The sequence below is a fragment of the Euprymna scolopes genome, chromosome 41, assembly GCF_053919585.1.
Source record: "Euprymna scolopes isolate OS-2025 chromosome 41, ASM5391958v1, whole genome shotgun sequence".
Lineage (NCBI taxonomy): Eukaryota > Metazoa > Mollusca > Cephalopoda > Sepiida > Sepiolidae > Euprymna > Euprymna scolopes.
The window spans coordinates 60,884,807-60,899,313 of NC_136522.1; the positions used below are offsets into that span (position 1 = coordinate 60,884,807).

The window sequence follows — 14,507 nt, forward strand, 5'->3', positions numbered from 1 at the left end:
ATATGCAGCATTCATTTTTTTCCTGCTTCTTCTAATATCGTTTTTTTTAAAGTCTGACGAAGTTACGGGATCGTTGGCACGACTCGGTAACCAAATATGTGTAACTAACCAGATAAAACGGTAATATATATATATATATATATATATATATATATATATATATATATAAATAATAGTCTGTTTATTATGCAAACATTATTGGCTACATATGTGCATACATGTTTCAGTGGCATCCCAATTCAAGGATGACACATCAGACCAAGAAAGAATCGATATTGAAACGGGAGTCAATATCGATTCTTTCTTGGTCTGATGAGGTGTTATCCTTGAATTGGGATTCCAATGAAGCATGTATACACATATGTAACCAATAATGTTTCTATAATAAACAGACTATATATCAGCTCTGTCCTGCATTGAGCACTCTTTAATAATCACAGGAGTTTTATTGGATTAACGTCTAGGAAACCAGTCGATACAACCATTATATATATATATATATATATATATATATATATATATATATATATATAGTGGAGATGGTAATTAATAAAAACCGAAGAAAGTGCTCAATACTGTTGCAGAGCAAATATGCGTTTTATTTTTTATTACCGTATCTTTCTGTTAAATTACATTATTGTTTCAGCTACTTGGCCGTTTTTTTTGGCCGCCCTCCTCGCAACCCCCCCCGACCTCATTCACTCTTTCATCCCAAAATAGCGAACATTTCTGTAAAAGTCTGAGGAAGCTACAGACAGCAAAAAAAACGGCCGAGTAGCTGAAACAATAATGTAACTTAACAGAAAGATACGGTAATAAAAAAAAACGCATATATATATATATATATATATATATATATATATATATATACACACACATACACGAGTAGAACCCTGAGATACGGTATTAAAAATTAGTAACAAAAATACAGTGCAATATATAATACACATGTATATAATCCAATAACATTATAAATAACACTGTAAGGCGGGGCAAATACCGTAACCAGGGTCCAGAAAAACATAGTATTCCACATAGTAACCTGGAAAAAAAAAAGTATCCGACGGCCACCGTATCCCAAGGTTCTAATGTATATGTATTTTGTAGCAGTATTGATTTAATATATTTGAGTAGCATTATTGATTTAAATAGCATTGAACAGCTTTGATGTTAATATAGGTATGTTAAATGAAAAAAAAAAAATTCAAATAAAAAGTCAATTAAAAGAATCGTTTTTAGCATCGGAAAATAGGCACAAATTTTTCTGATTTTGATTCCAATACCCCCCCCCTCGAAATTCAAATTTCAATTAATCATCTGAATAAGCACACACACAAGAACCTGAAGTCCTACCTAACTAATATTCCTGGTGAACCAAGTGCAAGAGAGATCCAGACAATTGCACTTAAGGGAACAGCGAGGATACTAAAAAGAGCTCTTGGTTGGTTTCAGTAAAAAGCAGGGCAATGTTGGCAGCTGGTCTGGCTGCCCCATACCCAGCATTACAATCTTCAAAAAAAAAAAAAAAAAAAAAAAAGCTGTCCTTATCTGGTATTGTCCGGCATTGCTATTGCATTTATTTGAAATTTGTTTTTTAAACTGTTTTTTTTTTTTTTCAATTATTGTTTTGCTCCAAACAAAAAATAATTTTGTATCAACAAATACGAAGTTACGACTGTTTCTTTTAAAGATGGCTTTCGTATTAAAACAATTTTGGTCCGAAAAAGTATTTTCAAGGAATTAAAACGAATTACATTCTGCTGTTATTCAACATGTTGCAATGATCCACCAAAAGAACTGACAAATCAGAATCAAATATTGATTTTGTAGGAAGAAAGCTATCGACGAAAAAAAAAAAAAAAAAAAAGAAATCGCGAAAGAGACCGACTTTATTTCATATATTAAAAAATCAAAATTGTGAAGTTGACTAAAACTTTTTTTTCGCCCACACTCTACGATAATAAAAACAATTTATGGTTTTCTTGTAGGAGATGTCTCTCTGAATTACTTTTGCTTTTTCTCGCTCACATGCTCCTAGAAGTGGGCCGATATCAGTGGACTTTTCTTTTCTAACAAAACGTTCATTAACAATGTTTTTTTTTTAATGTTTAACATATTTCAAACTGATATGAATTATTGGTACTTGTACCGTTTAATCAAGACATCAAAAAATGAAAATATTGAAGAAAGGTTATATTGTACATATCCGTTATGGACTGAAGATCTCTGAAAAAAATTTCATTTAATTCGATCGAGTATTTTTATTTTTTTATTTTTTTAAAGCAGAAACAAATGAAAACACGTTTTTATGAGAGCGCATTGAAGTTAGCCATTATGGAAATTTTTAACACGCCACGGGGAGATAACTCCATGTAAAGCGCCGACACTCCCTCCCCATCTTTATTACTAGCTTTTCTTCCTAAAAATCGAACCTTTTGCCAGGTATCATAAATTGTTTTTTCGTTGTAAAAAAAAATAAAAAAAATAAAAAAAAAACTACTTGATGAAATTAAGTGAATGTTTTTTTCGGAGAACTTCGTTCCATAACGGATACGTACAATATAACCTATTTTTCGATATTTTCATTTTTTAATGTCTTGATTAAACTGTACAAGTAAAAAATTATTGCACAATAAAAATAATTCATTTAAAACAAAATAATCATTTTTCTGATTTCGAATTATTTAATCAAATAAAAATGCCATTTGTTTTTATTTAATTACTAAATTGAAAAAGTTATTTTGGTAAATTTAATAAAAAGTTAAATTCAGTTTTTAGGATATTTTTGTTTATTAAACTGTTAATCACCGTAATTTGCAAGAATAACTTTTTAAATTTAGCAATAAAAAAAAAAAAAAAAAAAAAAAAAATGGAATTTTTACTTGATTAAATAATTCGAAATAAGAAAAATAATTTTTGTTTCAATTTAATTATTGTTACCGTGCAATAATTTATATCAATTTGAAAGATGTTAATGACCGTTTGGGCAGGAAAAAACTCCACTGATATCGGCCCACTGCTACGAATTCGGAATAGGAGCATGTGAGCGAGAAAAACAAAAAACAAAAGTAGTTTAGGATGACATCTACTACAGGAGAACCAGATTTATTTATTTTATTCACGTATATATTTAATATAAAAAAAAAAAACGATTTAGGAATCTTGAGTAAGACGAGCCTTGAACTGAATGTGGTATTATGGTCATTGAAGATTCTAACAAGTAAAATGATAGACAAACAAAGTACAGTAACAAGGATGACCATAGAACCCCCCCCCCACACACACACTTTTGATCTTAGCCAAAAGAGTTCATGAAAGAAATTTTTTAAAAGTCTAATATATAAAGTATATGTCTGTCTGTCTGTCTCCATATTTTCAAACTATTTCCTCTGAGACTAAAAGTCACAGCAGTGCTAGGGGTTTCAAATGATTGGATTTTTTTACAGGCTATGCTTTTATGGGTCTTTAGCTGGTTAAAATTGTTTTTAAGGGGTCAAAAATTATTTTTAAGGGGTCAAAAATTGTGTTTAAGGGGTCAAAAATGGATCAAAATGTGAAAAAAAAAAAAGTAAAACATTTTGTACATTCATCTTAGTTTTTCTTTTTTTAATGAGTTTATATGTGTGTGATGTTGATAAAGTGGTAACGTCACCAGCTTTGAATGCTACAGTTTCGGTTTTAGCTGATGACACTTCCACTTTTTTTTTTTTTTTTTTAACTTTTTAAATCATGACTCTATGATATATACGAAATCTGGACAAATTAAACTATTATATTGAAGCATATTTTATGACCGCTAGTTAATAGATATTTAAAGGTATGTCCAACGGTGGAGTATTGCTGTCACATCTGGGCAGGAGCTGCTAAGAAGTCCTTATCCTGCCTTGACAGAGTTCAGAATAGACTTCGTAGCCTAGTGGGGGAATGCCCTTTTCTCTTCTCTGCAACCCCTACCTCACAGAAGAGACGTTGCGAGCCTGTCTCTGCTTTATCGTTATTTTCATGGCAAGTGCTCGTCTGAGCTCCAATCTATGGTCCCCTTCTCGCCAAGCATTCACGAGAAACACTCGTTTGGCTATAAACACTATTAATAATTTCCCCCACTCTTTATCTGTGCCTAAACCTAAACGTAGATTCCATGAACAAAGCTTCTTTCTAAGAACTACACACCCGTGGAACTCTCTTCTGTTTACCTGCTTTCCAGCTGACTACAATATGGCCGTCTTCAAGTCACATGTAAACAAGTTCTTGATTAGCCATTCCCCTTAAGTAATCTAATTTACCAAATTTACACTTCTAACGATTATTATGATATTGTCCTTTTGACCACTGTACACTATTTTACCCCTATCCTCGAGTGGCCTCTGGACCTTGATAAGTAGTAATTCCTTTGTAAAAAAAAAAAAAGAAAAAGAAATTGGAAATTTAATAAACAATTGAACATTTTTTTTTATACGAGGCAAGAAAGCAATTTAATGGTGAAACGAAAAATTGAGATGTATTTTACATCCCCCTATTTTTTTTTTTCGTCTTTGTCTCTGATGTCTCCTATAATTAAACACGTTCTTTGCATGAGTCAGCATTTTGGATTCCCCAGTGCCGAGAACCTTATGCCATTCATTCCCTATATATCATCATGGTTCTCACCTCTCCCCCCCCCCACGCTCACATTTACCGAACATTCTTTCTGCCTTCCCGGACTATCGCCATAATGATAATACTTCCCTAACCCCCCAACTCTAACCTTATCTGCCGCCAGGCAGAAAGAACAAACATCAGCAACAGGTTGATGAGACAACCCTGCAGAGTATCGAATTCCAGCTGCCAGTGCAAAACCCAAAATTGGTAATCAGGATCTCTTGGTAGTAGATTAGTATCCAACCAATGGCGGCAGAATATAACGAGCTATCAGCTAGGAATTCTTTCAGGCTTCCCACTGAAGAAATCTTCACTTCCAAAATGTTTGGCCGAAAGAACCAAAATGGATCTTTTTTTAAAGACATGTCCAGTCCATTTGCTTTTTCAAATTTAAGCATAACAGACTAACAGTAACCCTTGGCCTTCTGGATAGGAACAAAGTGTAGTATCTGTTTTGATAATACTTCATTTTTTCAGTCGTTGGTCAGTGATGACAGGTTAACAGATCTGGTTGTTTACTTTAAGCACCAGCTTAAAGTTAAAATATGATGCGATTGGAAAAGATTACATCATATAGAGTTGAATAAGATGTATATGCCATGGGTGCACGACACTGACTTATGCATCCATTGAGAAGCCAGGTACGAGTAAGTGCTCCCTCTCTAAACAGTCCTTGGTTCTATAGAACTCATGCCATAGAATTTATTTAAAAAGATTATTAGTTAGTGGAATAAATGTGTCCTTGTCTTGTTTTAATTTTTAATACTAGAGAGTCTCCAAAGATGCTTACTTCCCAAATTTATTTTGCTCTTGGCCACTGTTAAATGTTTCTATTTTGGACACCATCTATCCCGGTATTCCATTGGATCTTTTTATTTTTTCATGTCTCTATTTAGCACCCACTCCCATTTAGAGACTGACATACTTGTTTTCCGTTGACTCAAAAAACAGTAATCAGTTTGACATTTAGCAAAGAGTTGAGAGGACCTTACTAATCTGCCCCATTAACATTTTGTTTCGTTCTTAATTTTTCATTCTTTTTTGGGTGTTTGTAGATCTTGCAGAGATTTTAATGATGCAAAATATTAAACTTACAAATGGAGTTTCGAAACTATTTGTAAATTTAGATTTTGCATGTCACGTTGATACAGTGGTAACGTCACCAGCTTTGAATGCTACAATTTCGGTTTCAATTCTAGCTGATGGCACCTAAATTGTTGTTTTTTTTTTTTAACTTTTGAAATCACAACTCTATAATAAAACCAAAATATCATTTAAGTGTATTTTACGCCCGGGCAAAGCCCCCCCCCCGGCCTTCCCCACTAGTTTATAGATATTTAAAGAAAAAAAAATTTAGATTTTTAATAAACAAGTAGTAGCCAAAACCACTATCAATAATTTCCCCCACTCTTTATCTGTGCCCAAAACCTAAATGTAGATTCCATGAACAAAGTTTCTTTCTTAGAACTGCACGCCTGTGGAACTGTCTTCTGTTTACCTGCTTTCCAGCTGACTACAATTTGATTGTCTTCAAGTCCAATGTAAACAAGTTCTTGATGAACCGTCCCCCTAAGTAATCCAATTTACAAAATCTCCACTACTTATGATTACTATGCTATAATCCCATTGACTAATGTATGCCCGTTAACCCTTATCCTCAAGTGGCCTCCAGGCCTTGATAAGTGGTGATTCCTTTGTACAAATTTTTTTTTTTTTTTTAATATGACGTGAGAAAGCAATTTAATGGTGAAAAAAAATTAAGATGTATTTTGCATCCCCCCCCTTTTTTTTTATCTCTGATCTCTCCTACAATTAAACGTATATGTGTGCATATATTAATGATGAGAAAATTCCAATATCCCCCACCCCGATTCTGATACAATTACCGATTCCATACTAAATTACCAATTGCAATTCTTTATAGATCTCTAAATATTCAATTATAGAGTTGATATTCCTCCCAATTACAAAAAAAACACGCTAAATATGCAGATATCTTTTTAAGCGTGAAAATAAACCTTTGTGGGGAGTGATCTATAGATTTTCGTTTTACTGTTCGTTCAAAATCAATAAATATTTATTTTATTATTACTATCAGCAGTGGAATCACCACTTATCAAGGCCTGGGGGCCATTCGAGGATAAGGGTTAACGGGCATACATTAGTCAATGGGATTATAGCATAGTAATCATAAGTAGTGGAGATTTTGTAAATTGGATTACTTAGAGAGACGGTTCATCAAGAACTTGTTTACGTTGGACTTGAAGACGACCATATTGTAGTCAACTGGAACGCAAACAAACCAAAGAGAGTTCCCCAGGCGTGCAGTTCTAAGAAAGAAACTTTGTTCATGGAATCTATGTTTAGGTTTAGGCACAGATAAAGAGTGAGGAGGAATTATTGATAATGGTTTCAGCTAGACGAGTGTTTTTCATGAAAGTTTGACGAGGGGGGACCATAGATTGAAGCTCAGACGAGCACTTGCCATGAAAATAATGATAAAGCAGAGACAGGCTCGCAACGTCTCTCCTGTGGGAAAGAGGTTGCAGGGAAGAGAAAAGGGAATCCCCCACTAAGCTACGAAGTCTATTTTGAACCTAGTCAAGGCAGGATACGCTGCTTCTAGCAGCTCCTACCCAGATGTGGCAACAGTACTCCATCGTTGGATGTACTTGGCTCTTACACAGGTAGAGAATTGCATAAGTAGTGAGATATATACTGGAGCGGTAGAACAATGCCACCATTTTTCCATCAGCCTTGGCAACGGATTTGATGTACATGTTCCATCTCAGATCAGAAGTAAAGGTCAAACCCAGAAGCTTGTCAAAACATGGAGCCTCCTCAAGATGAGAGCCATTCATTTCAATTAATGCCAGACAGGGATCGGAGTGTTGATGATGTAAAAATTGAACCTTGGTCTTAGATGCATTAAAAGTAACCAGCCACCTCTTTCCCCATTGCACCACATGCTCAAGATCAGAGGAGAGAGAATCAGAGAGAACTTTGTCATTTATGGCCTTTGATGTGTTGCTATAAATGGTAGTGTCGTCAGCATAAATGTCTAAGAATGATCTTAGGATGTGATTTGGGAGATCATTGATGAAGATTAGGAAGAGAGTTGGGCCCAGGATGCTTCTGATTTCTGCCCATCAACTACTACTCTTATGAACCTATCAGAGAGAAATGATTTAATAATTGAAAAGTCATTTCCAGCTATACCATAGCTGGAGATCTTGGAGTAGACCTTTATGCCATATTCTATCAAAGGCCTTCATGTCAAGAGTAATTTTCCTAGAAAGGAAGCCTCTTTTGAGAGATTTTCTAAACCTATGAGATAACTGTTAGCATATCTGCTGTAGATCTAGCAGAACAGAAACCATATTGCATGTTACTGAGGAGATTATTTTTGCTGAGGTGGTTGACTACTTCTCTAACAGATTCCAGCAACTTATGCATGACACACAGGAGACTGATTGGTCTGTAACGAGAGAGAGAGAGAGAGGACTGATTATCTGAATTATTAAATACAGGACATACTGATACTGATATATGTTTTTATAATAATACTAGCGAGGGGTACCCGGCGTTGCCCGGGTGTTTGGAGGTGTGTGTGGGGGTGGGGGGTTAAAAAAAAAAAAGTAAGTATGAGGATCGAATCCGGACCGTTGAGGCAAAGTTGTAAATTAAAGTGTGAAAAAAAAAAAAGAAAAAAAAGTGCCATGTTAACCATTGCCCCACCGCGAGATGCTAACGGAAACACGTTTGAATTTATTTAATTAGTTGGATTTAGCAGGTGCGCGTTTTAAATGAGGTCAAGTTTTGACTGCGGGATAGTATTCATTTACTGCTGAACGCTCCCCCCCTCCCCGAAGATGTTATAGGAAAAAGACTAAGCCACATGCGGCGAGCGACAAATGTTGAATATTTATCTTCCCGAAATCAAGCAAATTAAATAGACAGGCGAGCTTCGTTGTTAAGTGTGAGATATTACGATTTGTATGTGATATAAGAAGTTTTAAAAAGTTGTGAACCGACCGACCGCTTCTCTGAAAGAAGCCTTTTGTAGACATACAGAAAAAGCGAACACACACATACATACATACACACATACAAACATTTTCGCTTTTATATTTATAGATTAACTGAAGTATTATGTTTTTATTATTTAATTGGAATTCATTATTGAGATGAATATTATTTATTAATTTTATTTATTGCGGACTATTATCCTCATCTTTTTTTTAGTTGTTTCACGACGTTTCGGCCAACCACTCCTCTGGCCTTCGTCAGGTGCTAACCATCGCGGTTCCTATATATTATGTTTTTATAATATTATTACTTGAAGTAATGTTCTTATAATGATATTACCTCATGTAATATGCTGATAATAAGTTCACTGGTAATACATTTTATGATGATTTTAGCTAGGATCGATATGTTTAAAAATAATATTAGCTATTTCTATATTGTTTTCGATATTATATTACTTGATAAAGAATCTTTATAATAAAAGAAATCAAGACTAAATTAAAATTTTAAAGAAAATTTATTGTTCAACAAAATATTAAAAAAAAAAAAAAAAAATAAATAAATTTTAAAAAATCCTTAATCCGCAGAGTTTTAAAGAATGCTATCTTCAACCAATATCAACAATTTTTTTTTTGCATTTTGTGACTATCGTAAAATGCCGTTTCATCTAATGCCGGAACCAAATTCTTAGCTCAGCTATACTAGCAATTGGCTAATATCTTTCTTTCCTCTGAAGAGAAGAACAGCATTCTTTGAAACTCCATGTTTTAAAGATTTCTTAATAAAATTATTTTTGGAGTATTCTGTCGAACCATAAATTTCCTTCTAAATTTTTAATTTACAGTTTTTTTTCTTTATTTTCTATATGACAAGCTCTATTTCCTATTGTAGCTGTATTGAGAATTTTCATCTGGTTGGGATTATTACATAAATATTAATGTGTTTTAAGTTTATACTTGCGTTTTGTCTGGTAAACTTTTCATTCCTACTACCTGAATATATATATATATATATATATACAGGGTGGCCGAAAAGTCCCAGGACACTCTATTTTCAATATTTTAATGCTAAAGCATGCGATTATTGCAGCTTTTGCTAGCGTATCAAGGAATTCTCTAAAAAAAATGGCACAAAGAACCTGGAGGCGAATGGAATTGTGCAAGAACAACGAGGGCCAACATATTGATCCCCTAGACCACTAAATTACTCTAGTTGTTTTCTGCTTTGTTTCTAATAAAGTTCTCTTTTTTTGTTGAATATATGTTTTCTGTGTGTTTCATTAAAAAATACTGTGTTTTATTAAAAATACATGTATAGTGTCCTGGGACTTTTCGGCCACCCTGTATATATATATATATATATATATATATATATATATACACACACACTGGCAAAAACCCAAAACAAGAAGGAATAACTTCATATTTGTATTTTTTCGGATATTACATTTGTTTCGACATAAACCAGACAATATTAAATTTTATATCATTTAAAAATTTTCGTAGTTACATCTCATCAAATATGTTTGAAAAAGAAAATACAAAGTTTGTACGTATCTTGACACACTTTCATTTTGGTAAAAATACATCGGGCAGTAAATACCATCCCTTTGTGTTTTTTAACATGTCCATCTGTGTTGAAAACACACACACATATATATATATAGTAGTAAGTTACAAAATATATATGGTGATTAAGTTACACAGAATATTCCACGTTTCATTCACGCTAGGATTCATCAGGCTTATGCGAGGATTTTTTTTTAACCTAGGTTTAAAATAGGTCAGGACGCTCCCTACTAAATTAGCATGCACAAATGAACGGGTCAACCGGAGGTCAACAGGGCCTTTGTCCTGTAAGTTCCTGCTCATTGGCTGCTTAGGAAGGGTGCGGTAGAAACTAGAAAGCTGATTGGCTAACAAAAAACTCAATAGAAGGTGCGTATATAAAAACGCGAGACAACTAAAAAATCCTTGCATATGCCTGATGAATCCTGGCATAGATGAAACACGGAATATTCTGTGTAGCTTAATCGCCATATATATTTTATAACTTACTAAGCTCTACTTATGTATTGAGCACTGTTGAAGTAAATACTTAAAGTTTACGCATAAATCTATATTTTCGTATATTAATTTATATGATTAAACGACGTAGTCATATATATATATATATATATATATTCATGGATTGTGATCGTTTATCAAAGAAATTAACAGCTGGCTTTATTTTACGAATACACATATCAGTCCTTACCTTGCCCACTGTCCATCAAACCCTGCAGCAACTTGAAGGATCTCGATTGATGAGTCGCTGCGGGACGGTCCTCCTCAACGGTTGAATACTTATCAACAGATGGTTGAAAAAATGCTGTATTTGGGGGAGGAGGAGGAAAAGACGTATCCCTGTTTTTGTCAAAATTAGAAGTGGGTTAGGGTTAGTACAAAAAAGCGAAACAACAAAAATAAATCAACAACAAATTGAATTAAGTGCAACTTTAAAAAAAAAAAAAAAAAAAAAAAAAAATTTTTTTTTTTTTACCTGGCCTCATATCAGAAATTTCCATCTCCATCATCCGCTAGACTTTCCCTCCCCACTTTTTTACATAGGCATCACTACTTATCAAGGCCCAGAGGCTACTCGAGGATAAGGGTTAAAGAGTGTTCAGTATTAATTGGACAATATAGTAATCGTTTGTAATGGAAATTTGGTAAATTTGTTAACTTAAGTGGAACGGCTCATCAAGAACTTGTTTATGTTGGACTTGAAGGCAACCATATTGTAGTCAGCTGGAAAGCAGGTAAACGGAAGAGAGTTCCACAGGCGTGCAGTTCTAAGAAAGAAACCTTGTTCATGGAATTTACATTTAGGTTTAGGCACAGATAAAGAGTGGGGAAAATTATTGATAGTGTTTTCAACTAGACGAGTATTTCTCGACTATAAATAAATTTTCAAATCTTTACCAAATGGTTGCATTATAAACCGCGATTTACCAGTATCAAATCAATATAACAACTCAGTATATAATTTAGAATTTTTGGGTTTGTTTTACAATAAACTGCCATACAAAAAACAGGTAAAAAGAAAACCAAATATTTAACAAATGTTACCAAACTCTTCTACCTAGCTAAAGAAATCTTAAGTGTATTTACTTACTTTAAAGTGTTTATTCGGTTCGAAAAGCAAGTAGAGTCAAATGTTACATGTGAACAAAAGATGGCTGCCATATTCTTTTGAACCAAATAAACGCTTTAAACTAAGTAAAAAGCACTAAAGACTTATTCAGCTAGCTAGGCGAGTTTGATCACGCATTTTTTATATATCTGTTTTCTGACCACTTTTTCAAGTAGTGTCAAGTGTTACACAAGAACAAGAAAACATGTCTGCCATGTGACTTATATCTTTGAAGCTTAAAAATAAAACAAAATACCTGTAGAAACTAAAAAAGATAGTGAACATTTATTGAGTGGGTTTCTGCCGACATTTTGTTTTAGTTTTGATCTTTGAGCCATTGCCGAGACTTCAAAGATAGGAGTCACATGGCAGCTATTTTTTCTTGTTCTCACACAACACTTGACACTACATGCTTTACAAACCAAATAAACGCTTTAAAATAAGTAAAAACACTAAAAACTTATTTTGGTAAGTAGAAGAATTTGTGGGAACATGAGAATTAGCAGCGAACCGGATGTTAACGCATCCACCATGAGAGACAAAATGAAAAATCGTCTTTTGCACATGGCTCCATGCATCGCTTCCGCTTGGGAAGAAAAACATAAGGTAACCACAAAATAATTATCGACCAATGGCAGAGCTCTGCGCCTAAAATAAACACCTCAAATATCACAGTCGCTGGGAGCCGGTTTGCCACTATAAAATGAGGGGACCAAAAAGTGGGAAGAGGAGATTCGCCCTGCTGCGTCAGTGAATGCACGGACAGATTCTCCCACCCGACCTAAAGAGATGAAGAAATAATAAAAAGAAAAGAAATAAGGCACCAGTGAACTGAAGCTGACTACGCTCTCATGTTATGGGCCAAATGCCTTCAATTCTAAACAATGCCTAATTCACACAAACCAAAGAAGAGAGGAGGAGAAAGAAGATGAAGACGCCAGGCTGCTAGCGCTGATGAAAGAAGTCACTCGCTTTCCAGTTACAAGCCAGGACACGCATCACCGACAGCAGGATGACCGGCCTACCCTAACCCTCTCCATCGTCCAAAAGATAAGTCACATTTTACGAACATTCATTCCTTGTCAATTCATACATACCTACAAACATTTTACGAACATTCATTCCTTGTCAATTCATACATACCTACAAACATTTTACGAACATTCATCTCCTTCGTTAAATCACATTCCATCCTACGAACACTTTGCTTCTCCTAATACAAATTGTTGGTAGTAAATAAAGTCGGTTCTCAACCTTCAATATTTGTCTGTCTTTAATTATATGGAGTCAGAATCTACACACTTCCAACGTTATTCATTTCAGGTATTCTTGGTTGTGGCCTCTAAGGCATCCTTTCCCACCTCTAATCCTCTTTCATAAAACCTTGAGGCCATAAATTTTGTAACATTTAGAATTCACGTTCATCCATTTGTTCCCAAAATTCTCGATAAGCGCTTAGTACATTTTTCTGAAATTCTGCGTGAAATCACAACTACTCAAGAGAGGAAGCGTAAAATTCTCATATCTTTTATAAAAATTCTATTAGCATCCGCAGGGGGTCCAAAAGGGGTCAAAATGACCAAAAATAACACTTTTCTGGACATAGAATCTTTTCCGATCTGCTGAAAATTACCCCAAAACAAGACCACATCTGGAAACATAATATTTGACGCTGCTCAATCCCGTCAACATTGGTGACATAGTTACTCCAGTGAACGTTGAGGATGGTATGGAGACAGAGCTGATGGAAACGCTCGAGAAGTCGTAGTTGGTGACGGTAAGTTGCTCACGACTCAGAGCCGTACAGGAGGATTGTACTATGTCTCTGTACACACTGATTTTTGTATTCTTCTTTAAGTGTTTGTTTTTCTAGACTCTATTGTGCAGTCTGCCAAAAGCGCTGTTTTAGCAGTGTCAGAAATTTCGTGAAAACTATTGAATAATTCCACCCGCTATCTTTCAAAGCTTATAACTCCTCGAAAAATGTAATTCAAGCCCTAATTTTTTTTTTTCAGTTAAAGGAACAAGAACCAAGGTTTCATTTAAAAAAACAAAAAAAAAAAAACGTTTTTTTTTTTAAAAAAGGTTTTAAACTTCGGACTTTACATGTAAATTGCTAAAAAACACTACTTTTTTTTTGTTTTAAATTTGAATATATTATTTATTGATCCTTTATCTCCAATTTGTGATATATAAAACTTTGGTACATAAATTAATTATTTACTTTTTAATAGACATTTGAAAATGGGGGGGGGGCGTGAATTTAAAAAAAATCGTTTGTCTAAAATATTATATTCGGTTTATTGGAAAGAGCATAAAATTTCACATTGACTCTGAAAATATCGTAAAAATTGAATCAATAGAAAAATTTTGATAGATTTTTAACGTTTAAAAATTGAAAAATACTGAACTCGTAACATTCAATTAATTTCATTACTATTTTTTTAAAAAAATATTTCTATTACTTTTTATACAACTTTAATAGTTTATTTTGGAAGTATAATCCATAAAGAAAATAAACAACCCATTTTTAAAAGAGAAATTACTAGATTTTTATATTTTATTTGCAGTTTCGTGTTAGGTGTCAAAAATTCCTACAAAAATTCTGATACAACTAGCGCTGTTTGTCAGTCTGTTGTCGATTTCCCTGTCGAGCGTGGCATACC

The 14,507-nt window shown here is 33.9% G+C and overlaps 1 protein-coding gene across 5 annotated transcripts in view; it reads right to left on the minus strand.

Moving 5' to 3' along the window:
* The window catches only part of LOC145266532 (PDZ and LIM domain protein 7-like), a 268,765-nt gene that overhangs the window by 31,568 nt on the left and 222,690 nt on the right, over nt 1-14,507 (minus strand). For 4 of the 5 annotated variants that reach the window (XM_080122293.1, XM_080122292.1, XM_080122296.1 and 1 more), the window contains one exon: nt 10,924-11,072. The exons of the other annotated variant lie outside the window; for it this stretch is intronic. In XM_080122293.1, the coding sequence (XP_079978419.1) occupies nt 10,924-11,072 (149 nt within the window). The remainder of the gene's footprint in view (nt 1-10,923; nt 11,073-14,507) is intronic. 5 annotated transcript variants of the gene reach the window in all.